This window comes from Anoplophora glabripennis, unplaced genomic scaffold, assembly GCF_000390285.2.
Source record: "Anoplophora glabripennis isolate ALB-LARVAE unplaced genomic scaffold, Agla_2.0 scaffold448, whole genome shotgun sequence".
NCBI lineage: Eukaryota > Metazoa > Arthropoda > Insecta > Coleoptera > Cerambycidae > Anoplophora > Anoplophora glabripennis.
Window position 1 is genome coordinate 412,360 of NW_019416548.1, and position 15,185 is coordinate 427,544.

The window sequence follows — 15,185 nt, forward strand, 5'->3', positions numbered from 1 at the left end:
AATATTATACGTGAGCTATCGTATCATTTAGGTACCTACTTTATGGCGGTCTTTTTAGGTTTTTATTTGATTTTCTAGATTTTTTTTGTCATTGAGAAATAAGTGTAACTGAAACTATTAACAATCGTGTTAATCGACTGTAGATCTATGGTTTCTGTACACACGTGGTAAACACGAGTTTTATGTGTACAACTGTGTGTTTTTCTCGAAACTAAGTACGTTTTCTTAATTTGTGTAAAGCTCTAGATCTTGAACACAAGACATCCACTTTTTTTAACTTAAAAGTAAATTGAATTATTTGAAGGATATCTCGGTGGATATAGATACTAACACAACAGGAAAAACAATTATTTTTATATATTTTTAACGCATTCAAGACAAAAAAATTGAAAAATCGAGACTAAAGTTCGTAATCCCGTTTAATTTATTTTTAAGTTTTCATTGATTTTATTATATCCTTCAACATCCTCCAACTACGGATACATTTTAGAAAAATTTTTGATTTTAGATTTCAGATAAACAACTTACTTACAACTTTACAGCTTACACAAAGTGGACATTTTTTTTAAGGTGATGGCGCACAACGTATAACTGGCCACAATGACAGTAATTCGTACCAATAGTTTTTTTTATTTTTTCACTTAAATATTTGATAAATATGTAGCGAAAAATTCCCAGCATTGTATTTGTATCCACTTTGAAAAAAAGATCCTGCAAATCGTCTTATTTTTTAAATGTATAAATACTCTAAAATTGTATTGTAACAAAAATTAATAAATTGAAACGACTAAAACTAGTTTTGTAACAAAAATCATACGAATCTTTTGTTAGAAATATAATATGTACCCAACAGATAAAAAACCGTTGACATTTAGATTTACTTAATTAATAGGAATATATCCAAAAAAGGGTCATTTTAGATAAAAAAAAAATCCGCGGAGTGCTATTAAATTAGATGGTGGAAATTGGAGATAAGGGTGAAAATGCACCCTTTTCAGTTTTTTTATTGTAGCTCGAAAACGAAGCAAAATGTCGCTATAGTTCCTAGGAAAAATTAGAGAATTGAATTTCCCATGGAAATAGCTTATTTAAAAAATTTAAAAGAAAAATTTTATGCAAAAAAATCGTTAATAAACAATTTGAAAAAAAGTAAAAAATTCGATTTTCTGATTTTTTTTTACTTTTTTGCCTCGTTTTTTTTTAAGAAAAGATAAGTATAGGCATTGCTTCATAGAAAAAAAGTAGATAAAATTTCCTTCAAAACAAGAGGTTGTAAAGTATTTTTGGATAAAAATTGACTGATATATGGCCGCTCAAGCTTAGCCAATTTTTCGATTTTCGTCGCGTTTATACGTTTTAATTCTTATTTTTTGCAAAAACGGAAGGAAATAAGACGTTCCAGAATTTTCATCACATGACTTGTTCGAAGGGTCATTAAAAATGAAAAAACGCGGGGTGCTATTAAATTAGAGGGTTGAAATTGAAGATAGGGGTGAAATGCACTTTTGCAGTTGTTTAAATATATCACTCGTATATCACGAAAACGAAGCAAAATTTCGGTATAGTTCACAGGAAAAAGTTTGTAGAGAATTGANATGAGGTTAAGTTGGTCGCTATAAGCTACTCCCTACGTCCAATGTGTCAGAGCCAACTTCGACCACGTTTTTATTTGAACGCTCGTTATTATGCTAAATAGAATCATTTTAGCTCGAGTTTTGGTTTAACAAATTAGGTTACAAATTCATGAACATCTACATTTTAAATGGTTTTCAGAAATGTATAATAATACTACAATAATAAAAAACCATTTAAATACACAAATATATATAATTTTCAATCATTTTTGTTTTGTATTTATGCAGGCAATTGCCGCTGCCCACACAAAATTGTTTATACACTTCGCATATACCGCCGCAGTCCGTTTATTGTAAACGTACAAATGAAACACCTTATATGCGTATACCCGTGGTTGCCTTACCATGATGAAATTGCATAGTTTATTTTTAAATAGAAATTCTGTTGCAAAATAACCGGGGCAACAACCTCTCTCGGTAAAAGTGTACAATATTTTCGCAGAGCGCCACGGACAAAGCTTTAAACGATATTTTTAATAGCCGACATCTAGACGACCGCGTTTCTCCATGGTAATGCGATTTTTGGAGCGGTAAGAAGCCTTGCGGAGGTGGCGCTGGTTGTTAAGAAACTAGTCCGCGGCAGAAAGCGGTTTTCGAATCGGCTTGGGCCTGGATATTTTAGAAATCGAATGACCTGTTGATAAATGGATTTATTTTGAACTTTACGTCCATCCATTCATTTGCGGCCGGTTTATCAAATGAATTAATTATGAATTAACCACGAAATCGAAACGATACAGGTTTAAATGAATTTTTTCCTAGAATGAGGTCTTCCATCGACCGCTAAAATTGGACTCTGAATTTGACTATAAAAACTTGACTGACCTTGTATAAAAAAAATCTCGAAAAAATGCATATTTATATACTTAATAGAACAATATGCATTATTGAAATGCATGGTCTATTGTCATTATAAGCTATCTAATACCAATTCATCTGAGTAGAATTAAACTTGTCAGCTTAAATGCAGTAATCGCTAATTAAAAAAAGTTTGCAATACCGTAAGATAATCTGCTATTTCAAAGTTATACCACTAATCTTCCGTTGTCATTGTACTTGTTTACTGAATGAGAGAATAAAACAGCTAATCTTGGATTAATAATTTTTCCATAAACTGTAAATTTAGAGGTAGGTAACTTTAATAATACCCTTTAAACAATACAAAAAAAANGTTTCTTGCGGAAACCGCGCTGAAAACTTTATGAAATCGTACATGGTGTTTACACCGAGGGGAAAACCACCCCCCAAAAATTTGTACACCAATTCTTCAAATGGAATTAATTTTTCATATTTTCCATTGTAATTCCACAATACTTCCGACAATACTAAATAATTCTAATTTAATTCTAATAATTCTAAATAATACTAAAATAATTCTAGTATTTCTAAATAATACTAAAATAGTTCTAATAATTCTAATTAATACCAAAATAATTCCATTAATTCTAAATAATACCACAAAAATAATCATTTGTTAAGTACAATTTTTTTTATACGGATTAACATTTCTTTTGACATGTGGAGAATAAAAACTGTGTATCATTATACATTTTATTTCAGTCCAGTTCACTTAATGTAAACTGTCATTATTTGTAAACTTTTTTGTGACTTAAATAGGTACCTATATATATTTTTTATTTGCAATATGTATTATGATTTTTTAATTATGGACATGTGGAAAATTTATAAAATTGGTAGGTATGTTAATGTTATTTCGTTTTTAGGTATTCTCCTTATGTTGTTATAAAGGTTAGTTATAAAAATAGTTATTTGTTATTTCAATAAGGATGTATTTTAATTTTTTTAACGATTTTTTACTTTAAACGCATATTTTATGCCAGCAAATTTTGATAATGTCAAAGGAAATAACCGTAAGTAATTTCACGATCGATGTCTTCATTTTCGAGTAGGGATTGTTCATGTTTTTCAATATTTTTTGTTACAGGCAAATCTATAGTAAGACTTGTTTCATATTCTAGACCTAAGTTTGTACATCTATCAATACTTCATTTAAAGCCTTGTTGATTATAGGTACTCTCGATATCTATTGTTGAGAATTGGAACGAGTGTGCGAGCATAGATATAAAATAAGAAACGTTAGAAACGTTTTGTTTTTCTGCTTTATTTTTTTTTTATTTTAATTACAATATCCAACGGGCAATGCCCAGTTACAGGATAAACTTACAAACTAAAGAATAGTAATAAAATTAGGTGAAAGAGATAAAAACTATTCTTAAAATAAAATAAAGGCCACAAAACATAATATCTAAAACAAACAGGGAACAGACAGATAATATTAAAACGCTATAATACAATACAGACAAATGATAAAGCATACTTATACAAACATAAAATTCAAAGGAACACTTTTAATTTGAGTAATACTGGAGCAGAGTATATCTATGCGAGATTCAATATTAGAATAACCAACAATCATTTGGTGAACCGGAGACGCTTTATATAAATTAGTACGATGATTCTTGATCGCGAAGAGGTGTAAATGTCGGGTATACGTTCTAGGAATATGAAAATTGATCATTTGTAATATATCTTCACATATAATGTTATTATTCAAAATCTTGTATAAGAAAATAACAGAATTTAACTTGCGTCTTTGAGACAAGCTACTCATACTGAAACGCTTGAAAAATGCTTCCTGAGGAAATCCTTGAGGAGGATACTGGCCATCAATAAAAAATGTAGCTGATTTAAAGAATCGGCGTTGAATTTTCTCAATATATATTATGTGTGTAGCGTAGATAGGTGTCCAGACTACAGAGGCATATTCAAGTTTAGATCTAACATGTATTAAATAACAAGCAAAAAGTATTAATTTTCATGAAATTGCACATGTTTCGAACAATAAATCCCAAACTTTTGTAGGTATTCATTACCACAATTTCAATATGCTTGATATGCTTGTCTTTTTTTGTCATTATTATAATGATTAAAAGTCACTCCTTGTAAGACGAAAAATTAAAAATCTTTATTTTAAAACGAAAAAATAAAATTTCATTCCCCCCTACAGTCCACTAAAACACAACCTATATATTTTCATAAACATATAAGTGGTCCTTCGAGCCGGATCTACATCTGCATCAGCCGGTTGGGTTACCAACTAAAATGAGTATTCTGCAAAGTAGGTATGTTGCTTCCTAAGTGAATTACACCTGGGAGAATAATGTCATAATAAACATCTCATCCTAATAGTTCTATTATATCTATTTTCGTTGGAATATTAAATGTAGAGCCTGCTAAGTTAATATGTAGGTATTTTCAGGAATCCGAAAATTGTTGAGGCAGTTTTTACTTATTTCTTTTTTAGAATGAATATCAATATCTACCATGTGTTTTAGAAATGCCTGTGTATTAGAAACACCTGATATGTGAACATTTATTTTATACGGGGCGTACTTTAATTAATTAAAAATTCTTTCAGATTATAAGCTGTACCTTTTTTTTATGGAAGGAATCTCTAACATATTTTATTTATATTTATTGTTGTTCTCTTTTTGAAAATTTCATTTCAACGCGGGGGAAGGTGTTAAGAATTGGAACGAATGTGCGAGCACAGATATAAAATAAGAAACGTTAGAAACGTAAAAAAACAGTTGAGTTTTGTTTTTTGTCTTGTCAATATTATTATTATTATAAAAGTCACTCCTTGTAAGACGTTAATTAAAAATTAAAAATCTTTATTTTAAAACGAAGAAAGAAAATTTCATTCCTCATTACAGTCTATTAAAACACAACCTATATGTTTTCATAAACATCTATATTTTTTCCAGTTTACTACTTTTCTAGAGGAATTTGTGGCCATTTTTTCTTCCCGTGGAAAAATCATTTCTTGGATGAGATTACTTAAAATATTATTATTAAATATTGATGGGAACTTTAGGCTGTTTTCGGCATTGTTTTACCGCTCTTATAAGTCTCTTTCCGCTTATAACACGGCGGATTCGTCCAGATGTGAAATGATTCAATATTCGTTTTAATTCTAAGCTACTTCCAATATTTCTACAATATTACTAAATTAATTCTAATAATATGGATTAATTCTAAATTAATTCTAATAATACCGATTAATTTCTAAATAATTCCAAAATTCTAAAAATAATTCCAATAATACCACTGATTTGTACACCTAATTCTAAGGTGGTTTCCCCCTCGGTTTAAATAGTTTTGTGCAAAAACGAGGAGTAATTTGCACATGAACGATTTTTTAACAGCTATAGGTATAAATATGCCGATTATATGAATACAATATACCTAAAACGAGGAGGATGTTGAGAACGGGTTTAGATGTGTAAATAATTGTTTTAAAACTTAAATATACCTAGTACTCAGTATTACTCAAGCTTGTATAGTTTTTCCGATCTCAACTGAAGACCAAACTAGGCAGCAAGTATCAGGCTCGGTCGCTACACCGCAACTCGGCATTGAAATATTTGAAAAAACTTGTTCCCATATTTATTTAGCCATGCCCATATACAGGTCTGGTCGAACTAAACGTGGAGGTGATAGAAATATATACGACCAGTTGAAGAATGCGCGCGCGGGCAAACTGCATACATACACAGCCGCACTGAGCGACTGGGTCATAAATTTCAGTTGTCGACAAATTGCCTAGCAGTGCAGTGCAGCAATGCTGAATTTGGTGTGATTCTGGTAATTTTAATTTATTAGGCACTTTATATTCATATTATAATGGCGAAAGGGAGAAATAAGAGAGATATTTTGTTCACTAATATTATTACAACATGGCATTTTGGAGAAAAACCGGTTGTTGATGAAACAGACTTAGAATTTAAAAATAAAGATGTTCAATGTCAGCGTCTCAATTTTAAATATTTACGATTGTTTAAAAAAGGAAGAAAATAAAAAACTATAAATAGAATTCACATATTAACTAAAATTTCCACAGTTTCACAGAGTCCACAATTTTTCGTGTTATTAAACAAGGTATTATAGATCACTGCTTAAAGAGGAAGCAAAAACAAAAATTGAAAAATATCGTTGACGAGAGACGTAATTCGGCGGACAATTTATAATTTATATAAAGAAAATAAAGTACCTACCAACTTTAGCCGTACCCGTTGGTTCTTGCCGAGCAGCAATATATTTCAACGAAAATGTAAATGTTTTTTTGATGTCATAACCAAAATTTACCATCAATATAATAAAATTGTTTGAGGACATAATTAAAATATATTGTTGGCCAAATGAACATATAAGAAATTTTCTACACATAAAAAAATATTGTTATTTTTTCCTTTAGCCGAAAACTTTTTTAGGGACGCCTATGAAATTTTATTGCTAGGCGTTTTTATACATGTTCAACTGACTTCGGAAAGACTATATATCAAATTACTCCTGCGGTTTTCCCCTCGACATTTCCATCTTACGATTGATTGTATACGAGATTCCCTCGGAGATTCCTATGTAATAGAAATTCTCAGAGAAAAAGTCTGAATTATCGCATGTTAATATTATTTTGAGAAATGTTTCAAGAACCGTAATAAACAAAAAAAAAGGATTAGATTTGCTATGGACTTTGTAAGTATATTGTTTAATATAGTATTATAATATACATAGGATGTTTTGGAAAAAAATATGCTACTTATATAAATTATGGGTTGACACATTAAAAGATAAGATGATTTTTTCTTCCACGAGTCTATTTGTCTGTCTTTTGTATAGGAAGTGAAGTTCGATACGAGTTTTTTCGAGGATGTTAAACACATTTTTTAACCGCAGAGATGTTTATGAGGTTAAATTTTCTTTATAGTGCATATTTTATATAATTTCATCCTTAAAGATAGCTGCTAAATTAATCTAAAATATTAAAGCTGATACCTCAGTCATTCTAAAACGAAAACATATAAATAAATATCCCAAAATGCCCCGTTTGACATACAGGGCGCTGAAATCATTTGATAATTGCAGAATATGTAATACTTAAATGAGTTGATTTTTTTATCTCAAAATTTTATCATATAAATGTCTCGGTTGTAGGCATATTTTGACCGAAATTAGAATTTTGTCGTAAAAAATTTAGCACGTCAGTGTTTTTTTTGTGATTCCCTTTGCCTTCCACTGGACAAAAAATGTATCTTGATGTTTTAACAAGAGTATTTTTTTTTTTTATTAAAATTAGATCTTTATGTTATAAACCAACGATTAACAATGTCAAGAGTTTTATTCCAAAACGCCGAAAAATCGCAAAGTAAAACATTGTTTTTTGAAAATATTTGACTTAAAAAAATAACCTTTGACGCCATGTACCTCAAAAACAAAAGACGATACGGGGCCATGATACATAGAAAAAAATCATATTTTTTCCAAAAATTCACTAGTCACTAGATGCAGTTACTTTCAGAAAGCAAGTTCGATGTTGGGACATCACCTAAGTTTTTAAGGAAAAATACTAAATTTGACTTTATTACACTTGAAGAATCGAAAAAAGTAATTGGTATAAAAATTATTTAAAGGAGCTTATACGAGTAGAAGAAATTAAAAATAAATTGTTGCTTTATTAGAATATTAGATACTTAAAATAATTTTGTTCAATGATTAGGTATTATCGCTCGATTCTGTTGATTTCTTAAGATTGGAGTAGTTTTACTTGATGTCTCATATTCTTTATACTGTCAATATTTCTCGTAACATTTTAGAATTATGTTTTGGTATAAGCTAAACCAACCGAATACATGATTTCACCTTCACGGGGACATGGACGTCTAATTGATACATGGAAAAAATTTAAATTAATAGGATGCAAATGTTCTTAGTAATGTTATACTTATGTGTTACGTAAAAAAAAATTGTTATTAACAAATACATAGGCGAACTTAAGTAGTTACGAATATTTATCAATACAGTAAGGTTTACATAGTGACGAAAAAAAAATTGTACACGGAGAGAAATATTTTCACAGCTGTAATACATTTTGTGTTAAAAGGCAACTAGGTACTAGAAGAAATTAATTGTTTATTATACATATATTAGTTTAGTTACTTTTAGTTAGTTTAGTTAGTTTTAGTTAGTAGTAGTTTAGTTTAGATTATTATGCAGTATTCGTATTAGGAAATTAGAAAATGGTATTTTTTATTTTAAAAATATTTTTTATGACAAAAACAATTTAGTTATTTTAAATTTATTTTTTTTATTTAAAAGATTTAAGAAATTATTCTCTTATTCGATATCGATAATCTCTACCGTTTTCGAAAAAAAAATGTAACATATTTTTACGCGACTTGATGGTAGATCCACATAGTTAAGTACCTATATATTACACTAAATATTCTGAAAATCAACAGTGCTATGCAATGTTTTCTAATATTACCTATGTCAATTAAAATTAGAAAATAATTAGGAAATTAGTCGTGGAATTCTTGACCCAATCTAGGAAAAAAGAGTTTTTAACATAAATGTTCTTCTTCTTCCTTTTATTTTCTGTCCTATTACGAATTTCCTTAAATATTACTTCTGTAAATATTGAACAAATGCAGACAGGAGGAAGGAGAAAATATGAAAACATGTGATTTGAATTTTGTAGCGTTTAAAATAATACATATCTAGCATTAAAAAAGAATAAACCAGCGGCGTGCGTACAGTTGGTACTAAAATAATGCTAAAACTGGAGGTAAAATTAAAACTTATTAAAAAATTAGGTAATAAAAGTACCGTCAGTTATTTTCTCTAAAATTTGCTACACAAAATGTGTTTTTAAGAAGTGTAGCAAAATTTTTCATTAAAACAAAGTATACTGGGAATTCGCATATGACTTTTAGTACCCTGGTAAATGTCTTATTACTACACAAAAACAACCAGTTATCTAGCAGGTTTCCTTACTTCCCTTACCTTGGCAAACCGCACTATTTTTTCGTCCGGCTCTTTTACCTATCTCTTTTTTATCACTTCTAACCGCTGCTTTATTTTCCAGCCGCTTCCGCCTCAACTTCACTACAATCTAGCATTCTGACGTTTCTATGTAGTTCTAGTGCTATCTCTCTATTCTAATCTCACCGGTAATGAATACTTAACAAAGCTGAGACATAACAATGTAAACGTATATATAGGTACTAGCAAAAAAATCTTCCAGTTTGTATGATTTCAAAATGGATACCATCAAGACATCTATCATTTCAAGTCATAGGTCAATGAACGATGATTCAAAAGAAAACAAGAATTTTAACATTAACATACACATCATATACAAATATTGTGTATCAATTGCAGCTCGTAACTTTTTTATTAACAGATTTTAATGTTTCTTTTCTGTCGCCTCTCTGATATTTCAAAATAATATAAACGCAGTAAGTAAAAAAAGGCTTTCGCTATTCATTTAAGCGCAAATTCTGGCGCAATCAAAATTGCAAATATTTGTATTTGTATCCGTTTTTTGATATGGGAGCGGCAAAAATAGTTGAACGGAAATTTATGACAATAAAAATTTTAAAGTTTGCCTGTTAATTTTATACAGTGTGTCCAATTAAGTCGGCACCATATGGGAAACTTTTTTATTATTGGTTTTATGAAAAAAAGTTATTCTTGATAAAAAGTTCTGCATGGCCTAAAACCCAAAACGAAGCAGTCAGATTTCAATTTTTGTAGTCGTACAGTCGTTTGTCTAAAAATGATCAAGAGTAAAGTACCTTTATTTTTTACAATATCTACAATCGTTATTAAGAAAAGATTATCCTAATAGAAAACTACTGTCAGATATCCAATATTATCTATAGAAGATATATAGTTAAGGGTAAAATTTCTAAAAAAAAAGTTTTCGTGAAAATTGCAGCAGTTCTGTAATGTGCTCGAATAGTTCTTACTATTTCGTGCAAAACGCGTCGCTCTAGACATCCTATTTGCGGAAATGTCGAATTTAGTTAAAGCAGTTTTTGAGAATTATGAAATGTGGTGAAAATAACATTTTTTTTCTGGTGAATACGGCGACAGATCTCCATTGTGCAAGAGTAATGCAAATCACGTCGCTCTGACTACTCTAATTGCGGAGATATCGAATTTAATTAATCCCAACAGTTTTTGAAAATTTCGAAACAGGTAGTTCTGGTGAATATGACAGCAGTTCTGCATTGTGCTCGAATAATTCTACTATTTCCTGCAAACCACGTCGCTTTAACTGCTCACATAGCGGAGATACCGAATTTAATTCATTTAAGGAGTTTTCGAGAGAGTTTTTATGAAGCTTGAAAAGTTCTGGTGAAAATAATAATGGTTATGCATTGTGCTCGAACTCTTCTACTATTTCCTGCAAACCATGTCGCTTTAGCCGCTGTAGTTCGGGAAATATCTAATTTAATTAATTTAAATAGTAATTATGAATTTCGAAATGTGGAATTCTGGTGAAAATAACAACAGTTCTGCATTGTGCTCGAATAGTTCTACAATTTTGTACAAACTGCGCAGTTGCAGCTGCTTTAGTTGGGGAGATATCGAATTTAATTAATTTAAGGAGTTTTTATGGGACTTGAAAAAGGGAGTTCTGGTGAAAATAGCAGTAGTTCTGCATTGTGCTGAAATAGGTCTACTATTTCTTGCAAACCGCGTCGCTTTAGTTATCCTAGTTGCGGAGATATTGAATTTAATTAATTTAAGCAGTTTTTGAGAATTTCGAAATAGGGAATTCTGGTGAATATAATAACAGTTCTGCATTATGCTCGAATAATTCTTCCATTTCATGCAAACCACGTCGCTCTAGCTGCTCTAATTGCAGAGATATCGAGTTTAATTAATTTAAGAAGTTTTTATGAAACTTGGAAAAGGGAGTTCTGGTGAAAAAAGCAGCAATTTTGCATTGTGTTCGAATAGTTTTACTATTTCGTGCAAAGTACCTCGCTTTAGTCATTCTAGTTGCGGTGATATCGAATTTAATTAATTTTAGCAGTTTTCGAGAACTTCGTTATTTTGAATTCTGGTGAAAATAATAATTCTGTATTGTGCTAGAATGGTTCATGCCAAAAGCGTTGCTCTAGCTGTTGTTGTTGCAGAGATATTGAATTTATTCATTAATTTTAGGAGTTTTATGAGACTTGAAAAGGGGAGCTCTAGTGAACAAATTAGCATTTCATGCATTTCCGGTAAAGAACTATTCTAAGATTCTAACATGAAAGTTTATATCTGACGCCTTCCAGAATCGAAAGATCGGCAGATGCACTACAATAGAGTGACCAGCTCGGTGACCAGACTTAACACCTCTCGATTTTTTATGACTGTTCTTGTTTTAAAAATATATTTAGGTAGCTACTGGTACTCTTATCTATTACATAAAAGGAGAGGTGGTTTTCATATGCAAATGTTGAATGCAATTGAATTTTTAAAAAGATTTTTTGCTTTTTTTTATTTTTAAATCCTAAAAATAATATTCTTACAAAAAGTTTATTACATGTCAAGTATACAAATATCCAGAAATATTTGTTTGTAAGTCAAGGTTGAAATTATTCATTATATCCTAGAATTTATTTTGTTAATTAAAATAACAAAATAACAAGTCCGGAAATTAGTTTCACTTTTATTTTCTTCGTTTCATTGGAAAACGTACCTTTAGAAAATTTAAAAAGCTGTTCTCTTTAAGAGATGTAGACAATTTAATTAGGTAGGTAGATACTTTTATTGTGAGATTGACTAATTAAGTTCATACTGAAATAACTTGCTAATCAATATTAGAAATGAAACTGAAAATGTAGATAAAAATATCTCCTATAAGTTTGCCAAGCTCGTGTCAAAAATGGATGAAGTGGAAAAATATAGATGGATCATCAATTTACGTAAAACCTAACACATTTATTGTTATCACATTTTTGATAAAATTGTTTATCAATAACCTACTCACGTTACCTGATGGGTATTTAGACTTATCTTTTTAATCATAAAATAATGATGCTATCAATAATCAAAGACATATGTACAATAAACATAAATATTCCAACTCGCTATTTTATAAGACGCCAAACACAAGTGTTAAAAAATACTGAAAACATTCTGAATTATTATTCCCAGAATAGTTTTTGTTTATATGTAGGATCCGTACCCTACTTATGGAAATATACCTACGTCGTTTTAATAAAGTAGGGAAAACGTCGACTATAACGTTGTACAGCTATAAAAAAAAAATTGATGTAATGCGTGTTTAAATGTTTATGAAATTTTTCTAGGTTTTTTCAACTTCGCTATTAGATATTCATTAACAATCGAGTAAACAACCATATATCTAAGTAGGTAGACAATTATATTTTTTCTTGGAATAAATAAGCTTTCGAAAAACAAACTGGATTCTCTACTTACTAATAATGCATTTGAAATAAAAATTATAAAATTATAGGTAATACCTTTTAAGTCAAACCTCACAATGTGGAACCAGCCCTATAAGTATATATAGGTACTTAGCTACATTTTTTTTGAGAAATATTACTTATGCATATCATGTCGACTAAGATGCATAAAATACCAAAAAATATTATCTTTGTACAGTTTAATTAGGTGTTTACCTATTACAACATACCTACCTACCTACCAATAGCAGTTTTTATTACTATAAGCAGGAACCCCAAGCAATTTATTCAAAATTAACATTCCTCACAAATTTACTCTGTAACTAGCAATTAACGATTATATGGATTTCCATTCATATTGTGTAATTTGTCGGAGTGCCAGCTCAACAGAGACCTGGCTGGTCTTACGAGTTAAAAATTGAGGTGGCGTTCATTAAATACAGTAATTTCTGGTTCTCTACAAAGTTTCCAATACAGACCTCCCAAATTTTTTAGGACAGATAATACCTACCTAGGTACGTTCGACGTGGTACCTATACGCACCAGGTGAATTATAATTAATAATTGTAGTAACCTAGGTAATATGAAAAATATATTAAATTAAAAATACTAATTAAGATAAATAGGAATATTGGAGTTGGCACTTTTTTATTATGTAATTACCTACTTAGTATATCTACCTATAAAATTAACCTATACTAAATATTTTAAGTATCACAGTAGGTACTTATCTACCTATAGGTAAATGATTAAATATTTGCAATTAGGTATCAACTTAAATACCATAATTTTTTTGTTTTGATACCTAGGTAATTTTATTATAAATCGATCGCATTAAAATCGATAAAGTAGAAACACTCACTACCAACTATGACTCAGTTTCAGGTAGTTACACGTTACACGTCGATACCTATTTAAAATAGAAATATATGTTTATATCAAGGAAATTATGTCGTACATTTGCACAAGTTTGTATATATAGATATATAACTTAACCCTCCCTAAATTAGGGGAAAAATTTTATAGCCATTCCAAAATAATATTACCAAAAATAAAAACGTTCGTTAAGTTCTACAACAGCGTTTGTTTATACGCCTACAAGTGTAAAAATAGGAAGCATAAATAAAATTACGACATTCTGGAATCTGGACGGGCAGGGGTGGGTGGTGTCCCGAAAAGCTTACGTAAAATATTGAAGGGAAGAAAAAATAATTCAGAACGGACTCACTGCATCAAGGAACACCCTGGAGGTGGTTCAAAGCTAAAAACACATAAAAAAACACAAAACACAAAACAAAACACATCTACTACGATCCTGGAAATGAAAATAGTAATCCTATTTGGTATTTACCGTTTAAAATGTTCTCGTATTCGATCTTCTCGTATATTATCGGGTAAATTTCCTACCCACAAGTGTCTAGTCTCTCTGACCATTTTGCCCTAAACACCACATTGAGAAATTTTTGTTTTTTGGCGCACAAACACTATTTCACAAAAAAACACAGCCGTTTTAACTTCATCTTGATGTCGACGCACCTGAAACGTGTAAACTTCGTTTTGCACACAACACCACCTCACATAGCGACACTCACTTATTTTAAAACACTAAATTTATTATTTTTCTCATTTGTTTCACTTATTTTTTTACACTTTTACACTGTGCGAGCGTTATTCACTTCATTTTCGCTCTACACAACATACTGGGAGCGCGGCTTGAAAATGTTGTATTGCTCCGCCTTGTGCTCGAAGGGGATCTAATCCCCGACGTACCGTCATCTCCATGCCCCCGACGAAGACAACTACAATAGTAGGTCGCCACTACACCGTACGATTTCGTGTACCACGCTATAGCTTTCCTTTATATTTCATCTCTGTTCACTGGACTTTTCGGTCGCTTGCGACTCACTACTATTCGACCTAAAAATATATAAATATTCTTGGAACAATTATTATCCTATAATGTTTGTTTTCATTTATTTCTGCTTGGAACATATCACCGAAGGTTTGTGGAATTATTCAAACTTCCCTAGTTTATAGAAAAATATTAAAATACCTTTTAAAACCTATAAAATGGTTACCTAACATGAAATATATTTAACATAACATACCTACCTACCTACCTACCTACCTACATTACCTTATGTACGTAATGCAGGATAAATCTCGTTTGTAAATTTTTATTTATGTAAATAGGCATTATACCAATTCCTGCCTTACAAGCAGTCAAAAATATTACAGAATTAGCTAATAGAAAACTCTA

General features: G+C 30.3%; 1 protein-coding gene across 2 annotated transcripts in view; it reads right to left on the reverse strand.

Annotated features, from left to right (window-relative positions):
- The window catches only part of LOC108912746 (protein split ends), a 238,945-nt gene extending 224,319 nt beyond the window's left edge, over nucleotides 1-14,626 (reverse strand). For both annotated transcript variants that reach the window (XM_018718125.2, XM_018718126.2), the window contains exon 1: nucleotides 14,277-14,626. In XM_018718125.2, the coding sequence (XP_018573641.1) occupies nucleotides 14,277-14,359 (83 nt within the window). In that variant the 5' untranslated portion in view covers nucleotides 14,360-14,626. The remainder of the gene's footprint in view (nucleotides 1-14,276) is intronic.
- Nucleotides 14,627-15,185: the final 559 nt, after the last annotated feature.